The sequence below is a fragment of the Megalobrama amblycephala genome, linkage group LG10, assembly GCF_018812025.1.
Source record: "Megalobrama amblycephala isolate DHTTF-2021 linkage group LG10, ASM1881202v1, whole genome shotgun sequence".
NCBI lineage: Eukaryota > Metazoa > Chordata > Actinopteri > Cypriniformes > Xenocyprididae > Megalobrama > Megalobrama amblycephala.
In genome coordinates this window covers 29034512-29052034 of record NC_063053.1, presented here as the reverse complement: position 1 = coordinate 29052034, position 17523 = coordinate 29034512, and the positions used below count along the sequence as shown (strand labels likewise).

The 17523-nt window shown below is 36.9% G+C and overlaps 1 protein-coding gene across 3 annotated transcripts in view; it reads left to right on the top strand.

Annotated features, from left to right (window-relative positions):
- Positions 1–528: 528 nt before the first annotated feature.
- The window catches only part of map4k5 (mitogen-activated protein kinase kinase kinase kinase 5), a 41519-nt gene continuing 24524 nt past the window's right edge, over positions 529–17523 (top strand). For 2 of the 3 annotated variants that reach the window (XM_048205667.1, XM_048205666.1), the window contains exons 1-6: positions 530–701; positions 1458–1639; positions 4721–4778; positions 15922–16012; positions 16242–16306; positions 16411–16466. In XM_048205667.1, the coding sequence (XP_048061624.1) occupies positions 1532–1639; positions 4721–4778; positions 15922–16012; positions 16242–16306; positions 16411–16466 (378 nt within the window). In that variant the 5' untranslated portion in view covers positions 530–701; positions 1458–1531. Of the gene's footprint in view, positions 702–1457; positions 1640–4720; positions 4779–15921; positions 16013–16241; positions 16307–16410; positions 16467–17523 lie in introns of all 3 variants that reach the window. The other variant, XM_048205669.1, reaches the window with a different exon arrangement.

Here is a 17523-nt window from a genome sequence, read left to right as displayed (position 1 = left end):
TGTAGAAAAGAAGAAAAGAAAAGAAAAGAAAAGAAAAGAAAAGAAAAGAAAAGAAAAGAAAAGAAAAGAAAAGAAAAGAATGTCCATAACTTTTACTGAAAGACAAAGTTTTGTCAAGTTCAGTTTTCATGCACTATAATACATAAACAATTTAAAACAAGATGATTATATATGAAAATATAAGCTATTACATTTCTTACATATGAAGAGACCAAAATAAATAACACCAGTTAATTACTTTATATCCTTTTCCCCCATTATTTATTTTGCAATATAACTGACTGCAACTATTGTCTAACCGGCTAGTACCTTGTCACTACAATGGTACCATTATTTCTCGTGCAAATAATGCACAGTGAAACACAGTGAAAGAGATATTGTGTAATGTTTTAACGTTGTGCTTGCTTTTATATATCGTATTTGCTTTTCTCTGTCTCTCTGTCTCTCTGTCCCTCTCTGTGTGTGTGTGTGTGTGTGTGTGTGTGTGTGTGTGTGTGTGTGTGTGTGTGTGTGTGTGTGTGTGTGTGTGTGTGTGTGTGTGTGTGTGTGTGTGTGTGTGAGGTCTGATCTGGCTTCAGTTGAAGTTTGCGCTTCTCTCTGTTCCTGTTTGGATGGTTTTTTCGACGCACAATGAACTTCGTCATTTAGGAAAACCTCTATATCTTCACGAGCTCAGAGGACAAAGATTAATCGCACAAATGGTGAAGTTTGAATCAGTGTTTCTGAATTTAAGCGATTTATTTCGTGTTGTAGTTTGACGCTGTTTATAGCATTAGCATTAGCTATTCTCATTAACTTTACTGTCACTCAGAGCAAACCGCAATTTAAAAAACACTCAACAGCTAAACGCAAGTATACATCTGTAAAATCTGGATTATGCTTTTTGAACATATTTGAATGTGTATATTCTTTATAAAATGACGTTTAAAGCTGAAGTGATTATGTGAGATTAGTTAGCAGAAGTTAGCTGAGTTAGCTTAAAACACGTAGATTCAAACAGAAAATTAACTTTAATTATTAAACTTTGAATAAGTTAAACTCACAACTTTATTACGAGGGGGAAACTTTTAAAAACAACCACCTGTTTTTGACAGTTAAGAATCGCTGACACTCGTTAATAATTTTGAAATGCTTCCAAATAACAAAGTAAAGCTTATAATTTCCTGTATTATATATACAAATAAATACCTTGAAATAAATAAATAAACATCTGCACCAGCTACACTATTTAAAGTGGGTTTAAAAGTGGTTTGCTAATAGTTTTGTTTGTTGGAAATGTCTTTATAAAACGACTTTAACTTATTTTTATTTTGTCCATATATTGCTTCTGCAGTTTCACAGACAAGATTAGTTATCTGTCTCTCTGTCTGTCTGTGTTGCTGTCTATCTGTCTGTCTGTTTAAGCTTAGGTGTGCTGGTATTAATCTCATGTTGTTCTGGTTTCTGTTATTTTTCAGGGGGATGTGGACTGCAGGTCTGTTGTGAAACTGAATCTGGGTCATTAAAGTAGTAAATCCCCCAGTCCGACAGCATGGATCCGCTGGGCCGGTCCGGAGGGGAGATTCAGCGCAGAAACCCTCAGCACGACTTTGAGCTGATCCAGAGAGTTGGCAGCGGAACCTATGGAGACGTGTATAAGGTACTGGACGCATTATACCTTGGATTCATGAATCAACTCTAGTATAGAGAGTGAGAATCTACTTCACATTGCGTTACATTCTGTGTAGTGGTTGCCATATTTTAGGACACAATCAGGAGCACACAGTGACAACAAACACAGATTGGCAGGTGGATCATTTATCATTGTTATATCTCGTTATAAAGTCTCCTTGAGTTTCACTTTCATACTGGGAAGCTGAAAAATGGCACATTTTCCATGCTGGCCATGAGAACGGCTATGGAAATTGATGACGTCTCTCTTTCTCTCTCTCTCTCTCTCTCTCTCTATATATATATATATATACCATTTGCATACAGAGAGCTAATGATAGTAGCTCAAGCAGTAGCAAGAGAAAATAAAATGTGTATTGTTATTTTTGAGCTGTTTGGGTAGCCACAAACTCTTAAAGTGTTGCAAAGTTACAGTCATGAAATGTCTGCACCATCATGCCACACATCAGTAATCGGTATCCTGCATAGATTTACAGTTCTGAATGTTAAGAGATTCATTCCTTAACTTGCGTTATCCTGCCATGTGCTCATTTACTGCCTTTCCAAATCCCTCAAGTGAAAAAAGGCCATATAAGGTCAGCAAATGTCCCAGTAGCAGCTCCTGTGAGAAGAATAAGCTTTTGAGTATATTAGTGACATGTGTGGTTGCTTGTTTCCTTGAAAAGAACGGTTTGTTTTGAATTCTGGTTAGTGTTAATATGTAAATGAATTTAGCGAACACTAAGGTTTATGTGGTGTCTTTTGAAGATAAAAACAAACAAAAAGATAGAAAGCATTAGGAATTTAAATTTTAGGTGATGAAGTTAGTGGCAAGCATCACTGTTATTATTATTGCTCATACCGGAGTAGTAGATTTGAGCAAACTAATAATCCTTAGTAATGAACTTTATCATATTACTTTTGCAGCATTGTTTGTGTAGTCATGTATGATACCTCAAATCGTGCAGTATGTTGAGTTTTCTAAGCAGTGATTTTTCACATGGTTTATGACCCAGGCCACACAGAACACCTTAGCAACTGCCTGGCAACACCCTGGCAGCCACTCACTACTCACATTATGTTTGTTGCACATGCAAACACAACTCTTCAGAAAATGTAAAAATCTAGTTCTTGGTTTATTCTGGCTATAAGTTGAATTCATTTTTGCGAGTTGTGTTCATAAGGTTTTACAGAAAATGCGGTAGAAATAAATATTTGAAATGGAAAAGGCATTTGTGATCTCTTGAGTTTAATTCTAAATTATACTCGGGAGATTTGATTAAAAAAAAAAAATCATACTTGATCTCATGGAAACTTTGATCAAAGATTTATTAACTTGCATTTGGCTTGAGAGTGCAACATGAGTGTTTAATTTGTTTATTTGGAGACTAAACACACACACACATTGTCCCCCAGGAATTTGGATGTAGCCGGCGGTCTGGAAGTGCTTGAAAATCTGGTGGAGTTTCCATTCATTCAGCAGAGTGCAGGAGTGTGTGTGTGTGCGTGTCTGCATATTATATTTACTGTTATTGATTGCTGGACACACTTCCTGGCTGGCTTTGTGGCTGCTGGTTATGTGTATGATCTGAGGGTCTAGCATTGATCCGACCCACTACATTAGGGACTTTTTATATAGTCTACCTTATATGGTCTTTTTTTTCTTCTTGAGGGATTTGGCAAGGCAGTAAAATGTTAGTTATTCTTTGAAAACAGGGGAGCCATAATTTTAAACAAATAGCCGATTTTACAAAAAATGTTAAAATGCAGTAAATAAATAATAAAATACAGGTTAAAAATAACTGACATTTTTTCCACACTACTTTTTGCTTAAAAAAATATTCTTATTTTTTTTATACACCAATATTGTAAATTTGAATAATATTTTAAATTGTTAAAGTGTTATGAATTCAACTGATGAGACATGCTTTTTATTATTTAAATTTAATTAAACCATCACAAAAGAACAGAATTTAGGGAAAAATAAAACTGATTTAATAAATATCTAAATATAACTTCATAGTAATAAACATACATTTTCACAGCAATCTGTATTTATTAAATCATAAAAAAAAGTTGAATTGATTTATTGAAATGAAAAGTTTGAATTAAAATAATTAGATTTTTTAGATTTTTTTTGACAATATATTTTTTATTATCAGCAGCAAAATCATTGCAAATATTCTGGGTATCATAATGGGTTGCAGTATATAGTTTACAGATTAAAATTGCATTAAAATTAGTTTAGAGTATGAATACTGGTTCAGAGCTGTGGATACCATTATCAGGCTACTTAGTAGTAATAATGTTATAAGAGTTATCTGGTATCGTGGTGCTACTGTGTGTTTTACCGTATAGTAAAGATACCAGTTTACTTTGTTGTCTGTCGATGAATGGCTTTGACAAGAATTGGTGGTACATGTGGCCTGAGCCTCAGTGAGACAAACACACACGTAACTTTCTTACAAACACTCTCTCAGATTCGGATGTGTCTTGTTGTCTCACACATGACCACAAAATCATACTTGTTTATTACTTGTTTATTGTACCCGTTTATCTTGCTCAGTCCTAAGATAAACACTTTTTATGTACTGTTAAATGACACCTGAAAATTATATGGCAAGATACAGATTTCACACGGTGAAAGAAAACCTATAGATATCTGGGAATTTTTGAAATTGTGATTTCTGGAGAAGGCATGGAAATGCAAACAATCTTACAATGTCTTTGCTGTTTTTCGTTAGTGCTGCTATCTCTATAAAATCCATATCTAATAATCAGAAAAGATTTGTGGAAAAGGTATAGAAATTAACTGGCCAAAAGTGTCGGAACCCTAAAGCTGGTTGTTTTAAAAACGGGTAATAAATGGATGACCCTCAAGTCTCTCTTCTGTCTATGCTCATGTGTTTTGATGGCTGTCGACCTACTTCCATTTGGAAACGATGAGACGGTTTCCACCAGAGACACGGCTCTCACTTACACACGCACATTCCAGTGTTTTGATCGGAAACTATTCTAGCTCTTTCTTTTTTTTTAATCATTCTTCCCTCCTTGTGTTTGTATTCTGCAGGCTCGAAACATCTCCACTGGAGAACTTGCAGCAGTGAAGATCATCAAACTTGAGCCCGGTGAGTATGAAGCCATTCTGTTGTGCTCAAGGAGGTGTGGTGTGAAGCCTGCGGTGAAGCTCACATGACACATCCTGTTTTGTTCTTACCAGTGCAGCATGAAAGAGAAATTAATGATTGTTCAGACTGATGTACATGAACGCTGGTGGATGGACATATGGTATCAGTTTCGCAAACGATATGTATTTTTTAAATACTGCCATACTGGTGGGTAGCTGAAACAATCGTTGCATCTATTCATTTGCCACAAATGGATTAACTTACTGTATGAAGCGGAATGTCACAGAATAGTGACGCTGTAAAATGAATCAAATTGCAATAGTGTCTGTGAATATTAAAGCTCAAAAAGACTGCAATGTAAATCTGAAGTCTGCGTGCCTCTGTGAATGAGCGTTGCAGTTTCGTCTACTACACACATACTGAAGCAATGCATGACGCTCGTGTTGTTTTCTGCATCTGCTGTACTATATGAGGATATGAACATATGAACTTCATCTCCAGGGTGGTATTCCAGAAAGCAAGTTATGCAACATACCCGGGTTAGTTTGCTTAGAGTAAATGGAAAACCTCAACTTTCAGTTCCAAAAATAGAGGTAATTTTTAGGGTTATGAGCTTATTCTCTGACCATAACCTGCTCCGGAGCAGGTTCTGTTCCAAGGTTAGTTTGTTTTAGAGATATTCAGGCACGGTTTTGGAAGCTGCATACCTTGAGTAAGCAAGGTTTGGGTTAATCAGCTGAGAGTTCAGGGTATATGTGACGGTAAGTTAATCTTGCTTTCTGGAATACACCCCAGATCTGCTCTGAGATTCACTTCATGAGCATTTCACCATTTAATTTGATAAAACTATTGTCATGTCATATATACACGCAGAAACTAAAAAGTCTTCACGATAGCTCGTCAAAATAAAAGTTTGGTTTAAAGGTGATAAAGAGGATCTTTTCGTTGACTGAGAAACCAAAGACTGTTACTGAGTTTTTGAAATGAGCGCATGCGTAAGAACAACCCCCCCCTCCTTTCGAGGGAACGCCCCCCCAAAACTCGTGCACGAGTATTGGAACACGAGTGTTTACCACCGGTATTCGCTGTATCGTGTTAGTGGATTCATTATGTCGGACTCACCACAGGTAACTCATAATCTGCAGTTGTTACTCCTGTCTCCGGACAAAAGCATCGCATGCGGCGCCTGTGGAGCCGCGCACGTCTCTCACAAGGAACGTCATGGCAGTGATTGACAAGCCAGAGGGCCATGATGGCTGATGTTTTTAAGGCCCTACCTCGTGCACAGATGATGTATATTAATAGTATTCCTTTTAGTGCACCTAATAAATAGTCTTTTATCAGTTAGTAAAGACAGTTTCAAGTAATATTGCAAAAATGTATAAAACAAAAAACATCCTCTTTAGCACCTTTTAACTTAAAGAATTTATAAAATATGTTACTATTGCACAGTAGTGTACTTCAAGTATATTACTTATTCAAGTAATAATAATAATAATATTACAGTTTATTAAACCATATAGAAACTCATCATTACAACCTTTCAAAATAAATGTTTGATCTAACTTGAAGAAATGTTGAAAGAAATTTCTATTGCACTTCTTAAAGTAACAACAACAATAATAATACAATTTATTTAAAAAAAAATTAAGGAATATCACACGTTTTAATTTAAACAGTAAAATTATTCAATCTTCATGTGATTACATTTTAACTACATTAGTTGCGTCCCCAAAACTATACACTATGCACTTATACACTATGTACTTGTGCACTATGCACTTATCCATGTAGTGCGTGAATTGTATAAGGTTATTTTGTCATTTAACAACGGAGTCCGATCCTCCCTTCCCCTCCACTATGTAATTAAAGCTGCGACAGTTGAGTGCACGAAGTGTCCAACATTCCACACTTTGTTTTTTCCGTTAATTTAGTGCATCATCCGGGTATTTAAAGTGTACTTTTTCTTTGTGGAACTTTCAGTGTGAACGCACTACTCGCACTATTTATACTTAAAAACGTCATAGAATAGTGCATAAGTACGCGAATTGGGGCACACCTCTGGTTTTATAAATTGATTTGATTACCACCATTTTTGAAAGTAAATTTGTATGTGACATGACAATGTTTTTATATTCTAGTAAAATAAGCCACTGTGAACCTCCAGAATCTTAAAAAGTACTGATCATAGCGCCCAGCACTAGGTGGATGGCACCTCTCAGCAGAGAGCCGTTCTGCTATTTTAAACAACTATGAAGAGTTTTGTAGGGTTTTGCCTTGCTCAAAATTTGTATTTGGTTTAGAGATGCACCGATCCATCGACCAGGGAACGTAATCGGCCGATTTTCCTCATGATCGGCGATCGGTTCTTACCGATTCCGAGCCGATCCGTTTTGTTTTGTTTCGTCAGCTGTGCGTTCTCGCTCTCTTCTCTCTGACGGCGAAGTGACACACACCCGTGCGGGCGCCTCCTCCCTCTCATTCGTCTCATTTGCTCCGGTTAAATAGTGCTTGTATTGCGCATAATTGTAATTCCCGCAGGTTTCGCGCTCACATCCAAAGTGCGTGCACCACTGATCAATATTAGTGGAGCGCACAAGCCACGCTCAGTCTCAAACAGAGACAGAAGTCAAAAAGAGTCACAAGTACCAAAATGAGTGTCTTACTGCGCTTAAAGGTGCTAAAGAGGATCTTTTCGTCGACTGAGAAACCAAAGACTGTTTTTCAATGTTTTTCCAAAGACTGAGTTTTTCAAATGAGCGCATGCGTAAGAACAACCCCTCTCCTTCACAGCTCATTTCGAGGGAACGCCTCCCAAAACTCGTGCACGAGTATTGGAACACGAGTGTTTACCACCGGCATTCGCTGTGTCCTGTTAGTGGATTCATTATGTCGGACTCACCACAGGTAACTCATAATCTGCAGTTGTTACTCCTGTCTCCGGACAAAAACATTGCATGTGGCGCCTGTGGAGTGTGGAAAGTTACTGGAGCGCGCAGCCGCGCACATCTCTCACAAGGAACGTCGTGGCAGTGATTGACAAGCCAGAGGGCCAATCCGCGCACGTCTCTCACAAGGAACATCGTGGCAGTGATTGACAAGCCAGAGGGCCAATCCGCGCACATCTCTCACAAGGAACGTCACGGCAGTGATTGACAAGCCAGAGGGCCAATCGTTTATGCGATGATCGCGTAAACGATTGGCTGATGTTTTTAAGGCCCTACCTCGTGCACAGATTATGTATATTTATGTTATTCCTTTCAGTGCACCTAATAAATAGTCTTTTATCAGTTAGTAAAGACAGTTTCAAGTAATATTGCAAAAATGTATAAAACAAAACATCCTCTTTAGCACCTTTAAATGGTCAAATACATACAAAATTATGTCAAAATGCCTGTCTTGGTGATTATTCAGATAAACACAGTCAGTTTTGGATCGTAATAGTTGAGAAAGAGAACGCATGTTGTGTAACAGTATTGTGTCCGTTCATAAACTCTTAAAGGGACAGCAGTCCAATATTCCTGCTGCTGTCTGTCATGTTAATCAAAGAACAAAAGACAAAGAAAATCACTTTCTGCTCTTGACTGAATACGTTTAATAACTTTAATGGTAAGAATGAATCTGTATTTAATATTTACAATAAAGACTACCGAAATAATTAAGGTAACCAATGTAAAATAACACTGGATGTTACTTTACATTTGATTACATTATTTTTCTAGAGTATATCTTACCTGAATAAAAACCTACTTAACCTGAGTTTCATAGCTCTCTTTATTCTGTTGCATTTATTTGTGCTGTTTGAATTTTTTTTATTTGTTCTTATTTTATTTTTACTTGTTTTTTTTGTATGAAAATAAAACTTTGCTTTGAAGAAAAATTAGATTTTTGTATTATAGTTCTCAGAAAGTATTATAGAAAATCGGTATCATCAGTTCACACTTACAAAAAAATCGGAAATCGGAACCGGCCATGAAAATTGCAATCGGTTCATCTCTAATTTGGTTGTATCTCACGTACATGTCCAGTTGCAGTTAGTTAATAATGAACATAATAACATATTTGCAAGTTGCAGCATTGAAAGCTGGACATTCTTGAATTATAGACAAAACTGTCAGTTTTTATCCTTGTTTAAAAGCTGTTCTGTTCTCATGCTCTCATGGCTTTGTTTGACATTAAGTATCCCAAGAGATTACTTAAATCATTAAGAGCCTGATGAAAGGAAACCAACATGGTAAAAAAAAAAGTAGTCTGACCATGGGTAGAGTCAGAATATTTGAATTCAGTCCTATATGTATATTGTAGTGTTGTCAAAAATATTGACATTTCGATATGTATCGATATTGAAATATCTGAAACGGTTCCAATAACTCCTTTCTGCAGTATCGATACACTGATACCAGCTGCACATTCTTGTTCTCCTCTCAGACGGCAAGTTGACACGCACCTGCCTCCTCTCATTCAGGCCCCTCATTCACTCCAGTTAAATAGCGTTTGTGTGATCAGGTCAGAATTTCGGCATGGGATTGTGCATCATTTCGCACAATAAATCTACCTCTGACATAAAGCTAACAACTGCCAAAATCTTTTTTGTGGCTTATTAATGGTCAAATACACTCAAAAATAATGTCACAATGCCCATCTTGGTATATATTTGTGAGGAAATTGTAATGCTAATTGATCAATGTTTATATATAAAAAAAGCTTAAAAGCTTTATCATGGAAAGTGATCTCTTGATATCAATGATATCAAGAAATGATATCAAAAATATCTATATGACAGTATATGTAGCGTTTTTCCCCCGTGGTATCGTATTGAAGTTAGAAATTCCAGTTTCATGACAACACTAGTATATTGGGTGTTTGTTATATTGACATGTATCTATTAATATAGGATAAGACTGCACGATTAATCAAAATAAAACTAAAATCGCGATATGGCTTAGTGTGTTTATCAAATTCCAAAGGCTGCAATATAATTAAAAATATATTCGCTGCGTGTTTCAGGATGAAGTGTGGCACTGTGTTCATTTACACATGATCCGGTGTTTTCAGCAGCTCAGTTTGCAGTAAATGCTGCCCCATTATGAACTCATCTCTGCCCGTGCTTTGAGTGAGGATGCTTATAATGTGCATTGGAAACACAACATGCACCAACCATCTTTCCAAACTTGTAATGAGAAGCGCTTTTTCCTAACAAGCCTAATGCATTTTAGATTGTGGGAGACACTTCCGGTTTGGGGATGTTCCACTCAAAAAGATTGAAACAAATCATTTCAAATCATAAGGTTGTGCTACAAATAATCCTTATCAAATATTCCCTGTCAGTTTGACTGAATGAGCTGTAAAATTCCCTTCATGTTCCATTTTCAGACGTCAGGAGAATAATGCTTGGTATTAAAAAAAATAACATTTGTTTAATTGGTTTGGTTTGACAGGTCTTTATTTTTAAAGTAAGAGCAGGTGTGGCCATTTCTTAAAAGTTTGAGGCTTCCGGTGTCATCTGCTTCCAGTTTTTTCAGCTGTGCGAAAACAGCCTGTTATGCTGCTTGAAATTGCGAATGGGTATTTCTTGTATTATTTTATATTATTATCATGATCATAAACACACTGATAGTTTTACCATTTACTGCACTGTTATTCTTCTAGTTATCTACCTATAGTTATCTATCTATAGCGGTTAGTGAATGGAAAGTCTTGCACATTCACAGAAAATAGATTGCTTCTGTATTGCTAAATAAGGTGGACAGAGAAAGAATGAAGTTATTGTTTCACAAGTGTCCTTTTATGCTTTGTGATTGCTTGAATTCTGACGTAACAATTTCCAACACGTCTGTAGCAATAGAGGCCGACTGTCCTTTTATAGTACTGAGTGTGAACTAAATGACGTGTGTGCATTTGTTGATGGTGTCAGATAGTGTCAGATCACATGATGCTGATGATTGTTATCAGATTGCTTTGGTTGATCTCTGTTAGTGACTCAGTGTCATGTGAAATCAATCACCTGTTGAGATGTGGTGGCACCAGAGGAACATCTGGACAAAATGCATGAAAAAGAGGCAAAGAAACGTCAATCCGATAACCACCTGAAAAGCAGGTGTGAGCTCTTGTGTGCATTTGCCTTTTTAGAAAGCTGACTTGTTCTCGCATGTTAGTCAGCTACAGTTTTTGTGTGAAACGGTGTGTGTTTGTGTAGAGTTGTGCGTGACCACAAATGACATCTCATGGAGAACTGAAAAGCTGACTGTATTCACAACTTTTTTTGCAGTAGCCACACTGTTACGTTGCTGCAAGAAAAAGCAAAAACAACTTAGATTAAGACACTTGTTGATGTAGAGGAAAGATTTCTTTGCTTATTTGTTGGCTTGCTTACACCCCACCCCATGGAAATGATCCAATCAGAGTGTAGAAACTGTTTTTAACCAGTGGGATGTCTGTTAAGAGGTCATTTTTCACTGTGGAAGTCTGGGATCTCGTTTCACTGCTGAGAGCGGATGGGTGTTTTTTTTTGTCATAGTTTGGTTTGTGGAAATGTTAAATATGAATCTCAACTATAAAATTTGCAGAGCTTGAATAATTGTGAATGAGATGAAATAATTTTTTCCCCTATGGTGGACATTTAATTTGGGATCCATTTGATGAACCTTTCATTTCTAAATTTATCACAAGCAGCTGGCTAATTTTTTCTTCTGTAGATTTAGATCATGTGTTTGGTTCCCAAAGCATTTTTTGGGCTACTCTTCTGGATTCTCTCTGATCTGTTACACACAATTCCAATATATTGGATGGTTGATACAAATTTTTAATACCAAATAACATTTTGTTGACAGAGGATTTAAGGGGATCTGATGTGACGTTATAGTTACGTATGAATGTCGCAAGATGAGTGAGACTTTTTCAGTCGTTTTTCTAGTTTTAAGTCTGATAGCTTTGGTGTAAAAGACAATTATAAACATTTTGGTGACAAACAAATTGTTTGGAAACCACAAAACTCTACACGGGTTAGTGGAATTGTCTCCCTTGAAGACAAACCTCACATAATTATAGACTAAGAAGATGCACTGCAAGAAGATACATTAGTGTTCAAAAGTTTGGGGTTGGACTTTCTTTTTGAAAGAAATTAACACTTTTATTTAGAAATGATGCATTAAAGGGTTAGTTCACCCAAAAATGAAAATTCTATTATTAATTATTCACCCTCATGTTGTTTCACACCCGTAAGACCTTCATTCATCTTCAGAACACTAATTAAGATATTTTTAATGAAATCCAAGAGCTCTCTGACTCCTCCGTAGACCACAATTTAATTACCACTTGCAAGGACCAGAAAGGTAGTAAAGACATTGTTAAAATAGTCCATGTGACTACAGTGGTTCAACCTTATTTTATGAAGTGATGAGATTACTTTTTGTGCTCAAAAATAAAACAAAAATAATGACTTTATTCAACAATTTCTTTTCTTCCCTGTCATTCTCCTACGCTGTTTACATTGTAGACAGTACAGCACTTTTGGGTTCTGCGTCTGAACACCTGCTCAGTATTGGCTAACGCTGTTCACGTGAGCAGCACAACACATTAGCATGATGCTGATGCAGGAGCCGGTCAATAATGTGTCTGGGTTCTTGCGTAGAACACGAAAGCACTGCGCTGAGTCTTAGTGTTGTCAAAAGTACCGACTTCGGTACCTATCGGTACTGAAATTTTAAAAATGTGATGCTTTGAGCGCTGTTGAGCGGATTCGTAAACATCTCTGATTGGCCATTGTGTTGACGCGCTCATCGGATATGCCTGTGATTGGCTACAATGATCAACGCACGGGAGCATTTGAAAGCACACGGAAGTGTTTGAATTTGAAAGCGTTTTGAAAGTGGGAGCGCGAGCGATTGAAAGCAGGCGTCTAACAGTGGACCGATCCGCGATAGACGCCTGCTTTCAAACGCTCCCGTGTGTATCTGTGTAAGCGCTTAGTGAAGAGATTAATTGATGACTATTTACAAAGTTTTTACAGTGTTGATCATTGAAGCCAATCACAGACATATCCAATGAGCCGTGAAAACAACGGCCAATCAGAGATGTTTACGAATCCACTCAACAGCGCTCAAAACGTCACATTTTTTAAATTTCAGTACCGACTAGGTACCGAAGTCGGTACTTTTGACAACACTACTGAGTCTACAATGTAAACAGCGTAGGAGACTGACATGGAAAAGACGAATCTGTTGAATAAATTGACATTTAAAACAGTTCATGCGACTACAGTGGTTCAACTTTAATGTTATAAAGTGACGAGAATACTTACTTATTTTTACTAATCTTTTGTTTCGAATCAGTGGTTCGAAGCGTGTATCAAACTGCCAAAGTTGCGCCCCCCCAGTGGTGAACCACTGAAATTTCGAGACACTTATGACATAATGAAGCCTCGTTTACTGAAATCACATGACTTTGGCAGTTTGATACACGCTCCGAACCACTGATTCGAAACAAAAGATTGGTAAAGCTTCGAAGCTTCATGAAGCAGTGTTTTGAATTCGCCAATCACTAGATATTGTTGAATAAAGTCGTTATTTTGGTTTTTTTGGCTCACAAAAAGTATTCACGTTGTTTCATAAAATGAAGGTTGAACCATTGTAGTCATTGTTGATGGTTTTAACTATGTCTTTAGTACCTTTCTGGGAATTTGAAAGTGTTAATTATCTTTCTGTCAATAGAGGCCTCAGTGAGCCATCGGATTTTATCAAAAATATCTTAATTTGTGTTCTGAAGATGAACAAAGGTCTTACAGGTGTGGAACAACATGAGGGCTCCTGCGTCAGCTTCACACGCATGGGTTGTGCTGCTCACGTGTGTAGCTTTAGCCAATACTGAGCCGGTACTTGGACGTGAACACGGAAGCCTTCACTGTGCTTACTGCGGTAACTGCATAAGGATAATGACAGGGAAGAGAAGAGATTGTTGAATAAAGTCATTATTTTTTGTTTTTTGCGCACAAAAAGTATTCTCGACGCTTCATAAAATTAAAGTTAAACTCAGCTGTTTTAAAAAAACGATGTCTTTAGTACCTTTCTGGACCTTAAAAGTGTTGATTCTATTAATGTCTATGGATGAGTCATTATCCATAGACATATCTTAATTTGTGTTCCGAAGATGAACAAAGGTCATACGGGTGTGGAACAACATGAGGGTGAGTAATTAATGACTTGGATTTTAATTTTTGGGTGAACGAACCCTTTAAGTTACAGTGAAAATCTCACAAGTGGTGCATCCTTCCCCAAATTGTAACTAGTTCTGTGTTTGTGTAAAATCCATAATATCTAGAAGCTGGGTTATTGTAGCCAAAGGACGGTTTAGTCATCGGTAGCTTGATTTATTACAATTGCCACTACTAAATGCTTACAGCTTGTTCACTGAGAAGTGCATCAACCTCTGAGGAATCTGCCTGAATTCAGCTTTCAGCAGACAAACCCTCAGGCCCTGCTGCTATCCTTTACACGCACAATCTCACATTATCTCACATGTACACACTCTTGGGCATGGCCTGTTTGTCTTGAGTGGAGAGGAAGTGGTCGGAGCTGGTAGGCTTGACTTCATAGCTGTGTTGAATCTTGTCACACACACACGCACTGTGATGCTGCAGATGTCCCCTGGAAAAGAGTTGAAACTAAAAAGTGCATACTCCCCCAAATGGTTTTGTTCCTTCCAGTCATTAATGTTCTGACCCCTATGTTGCTTTCTGCATCTCATCATGGAGTCTGTGGGAAACAGAGGTGGTTGTTTTGTGAGCGAGTTTCTAAGTGAAAGGTCTGCAGCGGAATAGAGAAGTGGCTACAGCCAGTTAACATCTATCTCTGGGTTGAGGTTATACAACATGTCGAAAGGCAAAAAAAAGCATTTTCAAGTAATGATCTGTTTTTAAAAATCTAGTGTTTCACATTTTTACCATGTATATTGTAGGGAAGGACACCTCTTCCTATCATATTAGTATTCTCCTTCTCTCTCTTTTTTTGTCTATAATGTTTGCATGAGTTTTGTGATGAGATTTTCAGCTGTTGTCAACAGATCAAGAGATTCTGAGAGCATCACGGTGACCAATGCTTATGTAAAAGAAACAGCGCCACCTGCAGGGAACTATGTAGTATTTACTAAACTAAAGCCATTAAGTCATAAACGGATAATGTGCTTTAGGTGAAGATGCCTGGTCTTTGAGTCACACGATGAATGAAAGCTGTCTAAAACATAAAGGTTTGTGAGTCACTGCTTTAACAAAACAGGTTGTGAAGAGAAGAGGTGTGTGAGTCTTCATTCTTTTTTTTTTTAGGCCAAAGGCCACGTCATGATGCATCAATTTATTTGACTTGTGATTTTAGATTACTATGCATGTGGATGTATATGGATTGTGTGTATTTTAAATGCAGAAATTGGTCACTTTTTTCACAATTTTTAAATCACCTAAATGTTCACTTGAGTGGTCCTGGGATAGTAGTTTTTTTTTTTTTTTTTTTTAAATACAAATATTTATTGTAGCCTCTCTCATACAGTAAATGTATAGGTTAAGATTTAAATTTTTCCTATTTTTGCATTTATTTTTTATTTATCTATTTGGATAATAATAATATAATAATAAGAGCAATAACTTTTTATCAGATTTATTTACTTTTTAAATACATTAAACATTTACCATTCACATTTAAAACTGTTTGCACATACATGACACTTCAACTGTGAAAGCACAATGATTTTTCAGATGTCCTTAGTGTTTTCATGTGTTGTCTGGACATTAGCACAGATTCAGCAGGACGTTAAGCTAATTATCTGCATTATTGGCAGAGACAGAGGGAAGCCCATCACACTCGCAGGCTTTAGTTAGAATTAGAGATGAGGAGGGTGAAGAGATTTAAGAGTGAATTTGAGTTTTAGATAAGGAGGTTCTTTTTGAATGGGTAACTAAATCACAAAAACCCACTGAGGAGGAGTATGAAAACTGACACAAGTTAACTCCCATCATAATAATCACTTTCAGCACTGAACATCCAGCCATCTGCTCTCCATATCTGATCCAAGCGCTCCTTCTTTCTTTTCACTGTTTAATTTCTACAGCTGTCATCTATTGATCTGATTATTAACATTCTCTCTCCCTCTTTTTTAGGTGATGATTTCTCGATCATCCAGCAGGAGATTTTTATGGTGAAGGAATGCACCCATCACAACATTGTGGCTTACTTTGGCAGCTACCTCTGGTAACAATGGAGAACTAGATTTTTCTATAAATAAATGTATTTTAGATGCCTAAATTTTGATGTATTTAGATGCCTATATTGTGATATATTTATTTAAATGCCTCACGTTTATATATATATATATATATATATATATATATATATATATATATATATATATATATATATATATATATATATATATATATATATATATACACATTTTGTAAAGATATCTCTCTCTCTTTAGCCGTGAAAAGTTGTGGATTTGTATGGAATACTGCGGTGGAGGATCCTTACAAGACATTTATCATGGTAAATTGGTTGTTTTGTTTAAAAATCTCCATGTTGAATCTACACCCTCTATTTTTATCCTGTATGACACCACTGAAAATGTGTGTGTTTGTGTACATATGCAGTAACAGGCCCACTCTCTGAGCTTCAGATCGCCTATGTCTGCAGAGAGACGTTACAGGTAAGATCCTTCAAAAGCTTGCATGGTCTAAAGGCCCATTCAAACCAAGACTATAACAATAACGAAAAAGAGTCAAGTCACCTTTATTTATATAGGGCTTTTTACAATGCAGATTGTTTCAAAGCAGCTTTACAGTGATAACAGTATAACAAACAGTGAGAAAGTTAGTTTTGGCTGTACAGCTGCTCTAGAAGGAAATAGTGTCATTGTCCAGCTTAAGTAAGTTCAGTATTGATTCATTCCATTGTAAAAATCATTAGTTATTAATTTAGTTAATTTATCTATATAGCACCTCTAGAGAAAACAGTGATGTCATTGTCCAGCTCAGTTCAGTTTGCATACACTGGTGTCTTTGCAGGCAGATCAGTAATTTTGTTGAATATTAAGTGTCCCCAACTAAGCAAGCCAGAGGCGACAGTGGCAAGGAACCCAAACTCCATCAGGTGACAGAATGGAGAAATAACCTTGGGAGAAACCAGGCTCAGTCGGGGGTCCAGATCTCCTTTGGCCGACAGTGCGTAATTTTTGATTCAGGCTGCATTACAGGTCAGAAGTCAGATTGGGATTGGAACATTCAAAATATTTAATCCAGTTCCATCTGGTAGAAGATCGGATCCATCACGCTGGTATGGAGACGGGTTTGTTGGATCTGTGCTACTGCCTGTCATGTCAATGAGGCCATCACAGGGGATAGTCTAGTTGACACAATCTCTGCTGACACTTCAGGGATGTGTTGTGCTTGTGTTTAGGTGCAGGTCCTCCATCTGATATGGATACTGGATCCGGCTGACTATGGTAAACCTCGGGATAAACAGAGACTAATATTAGCATAGATTTGATTCTTTTTATGATGTAACAAGTACATCGGGTGTTTTGTTCCGCCTGAACTAATTTATGCAGCCTAACAATCATTTAACTGATTTGAAAATATAAATTGATTAATGAGTTATGTCTATGCCAGGTTAAAGAGATGTGTTTTTAGTCTAGATTTAAACTGACAGACTGTGTCTGCTTCCCGAACAATGCTAGGAAGACTGTTCCAAGGTTTAGATGCCAA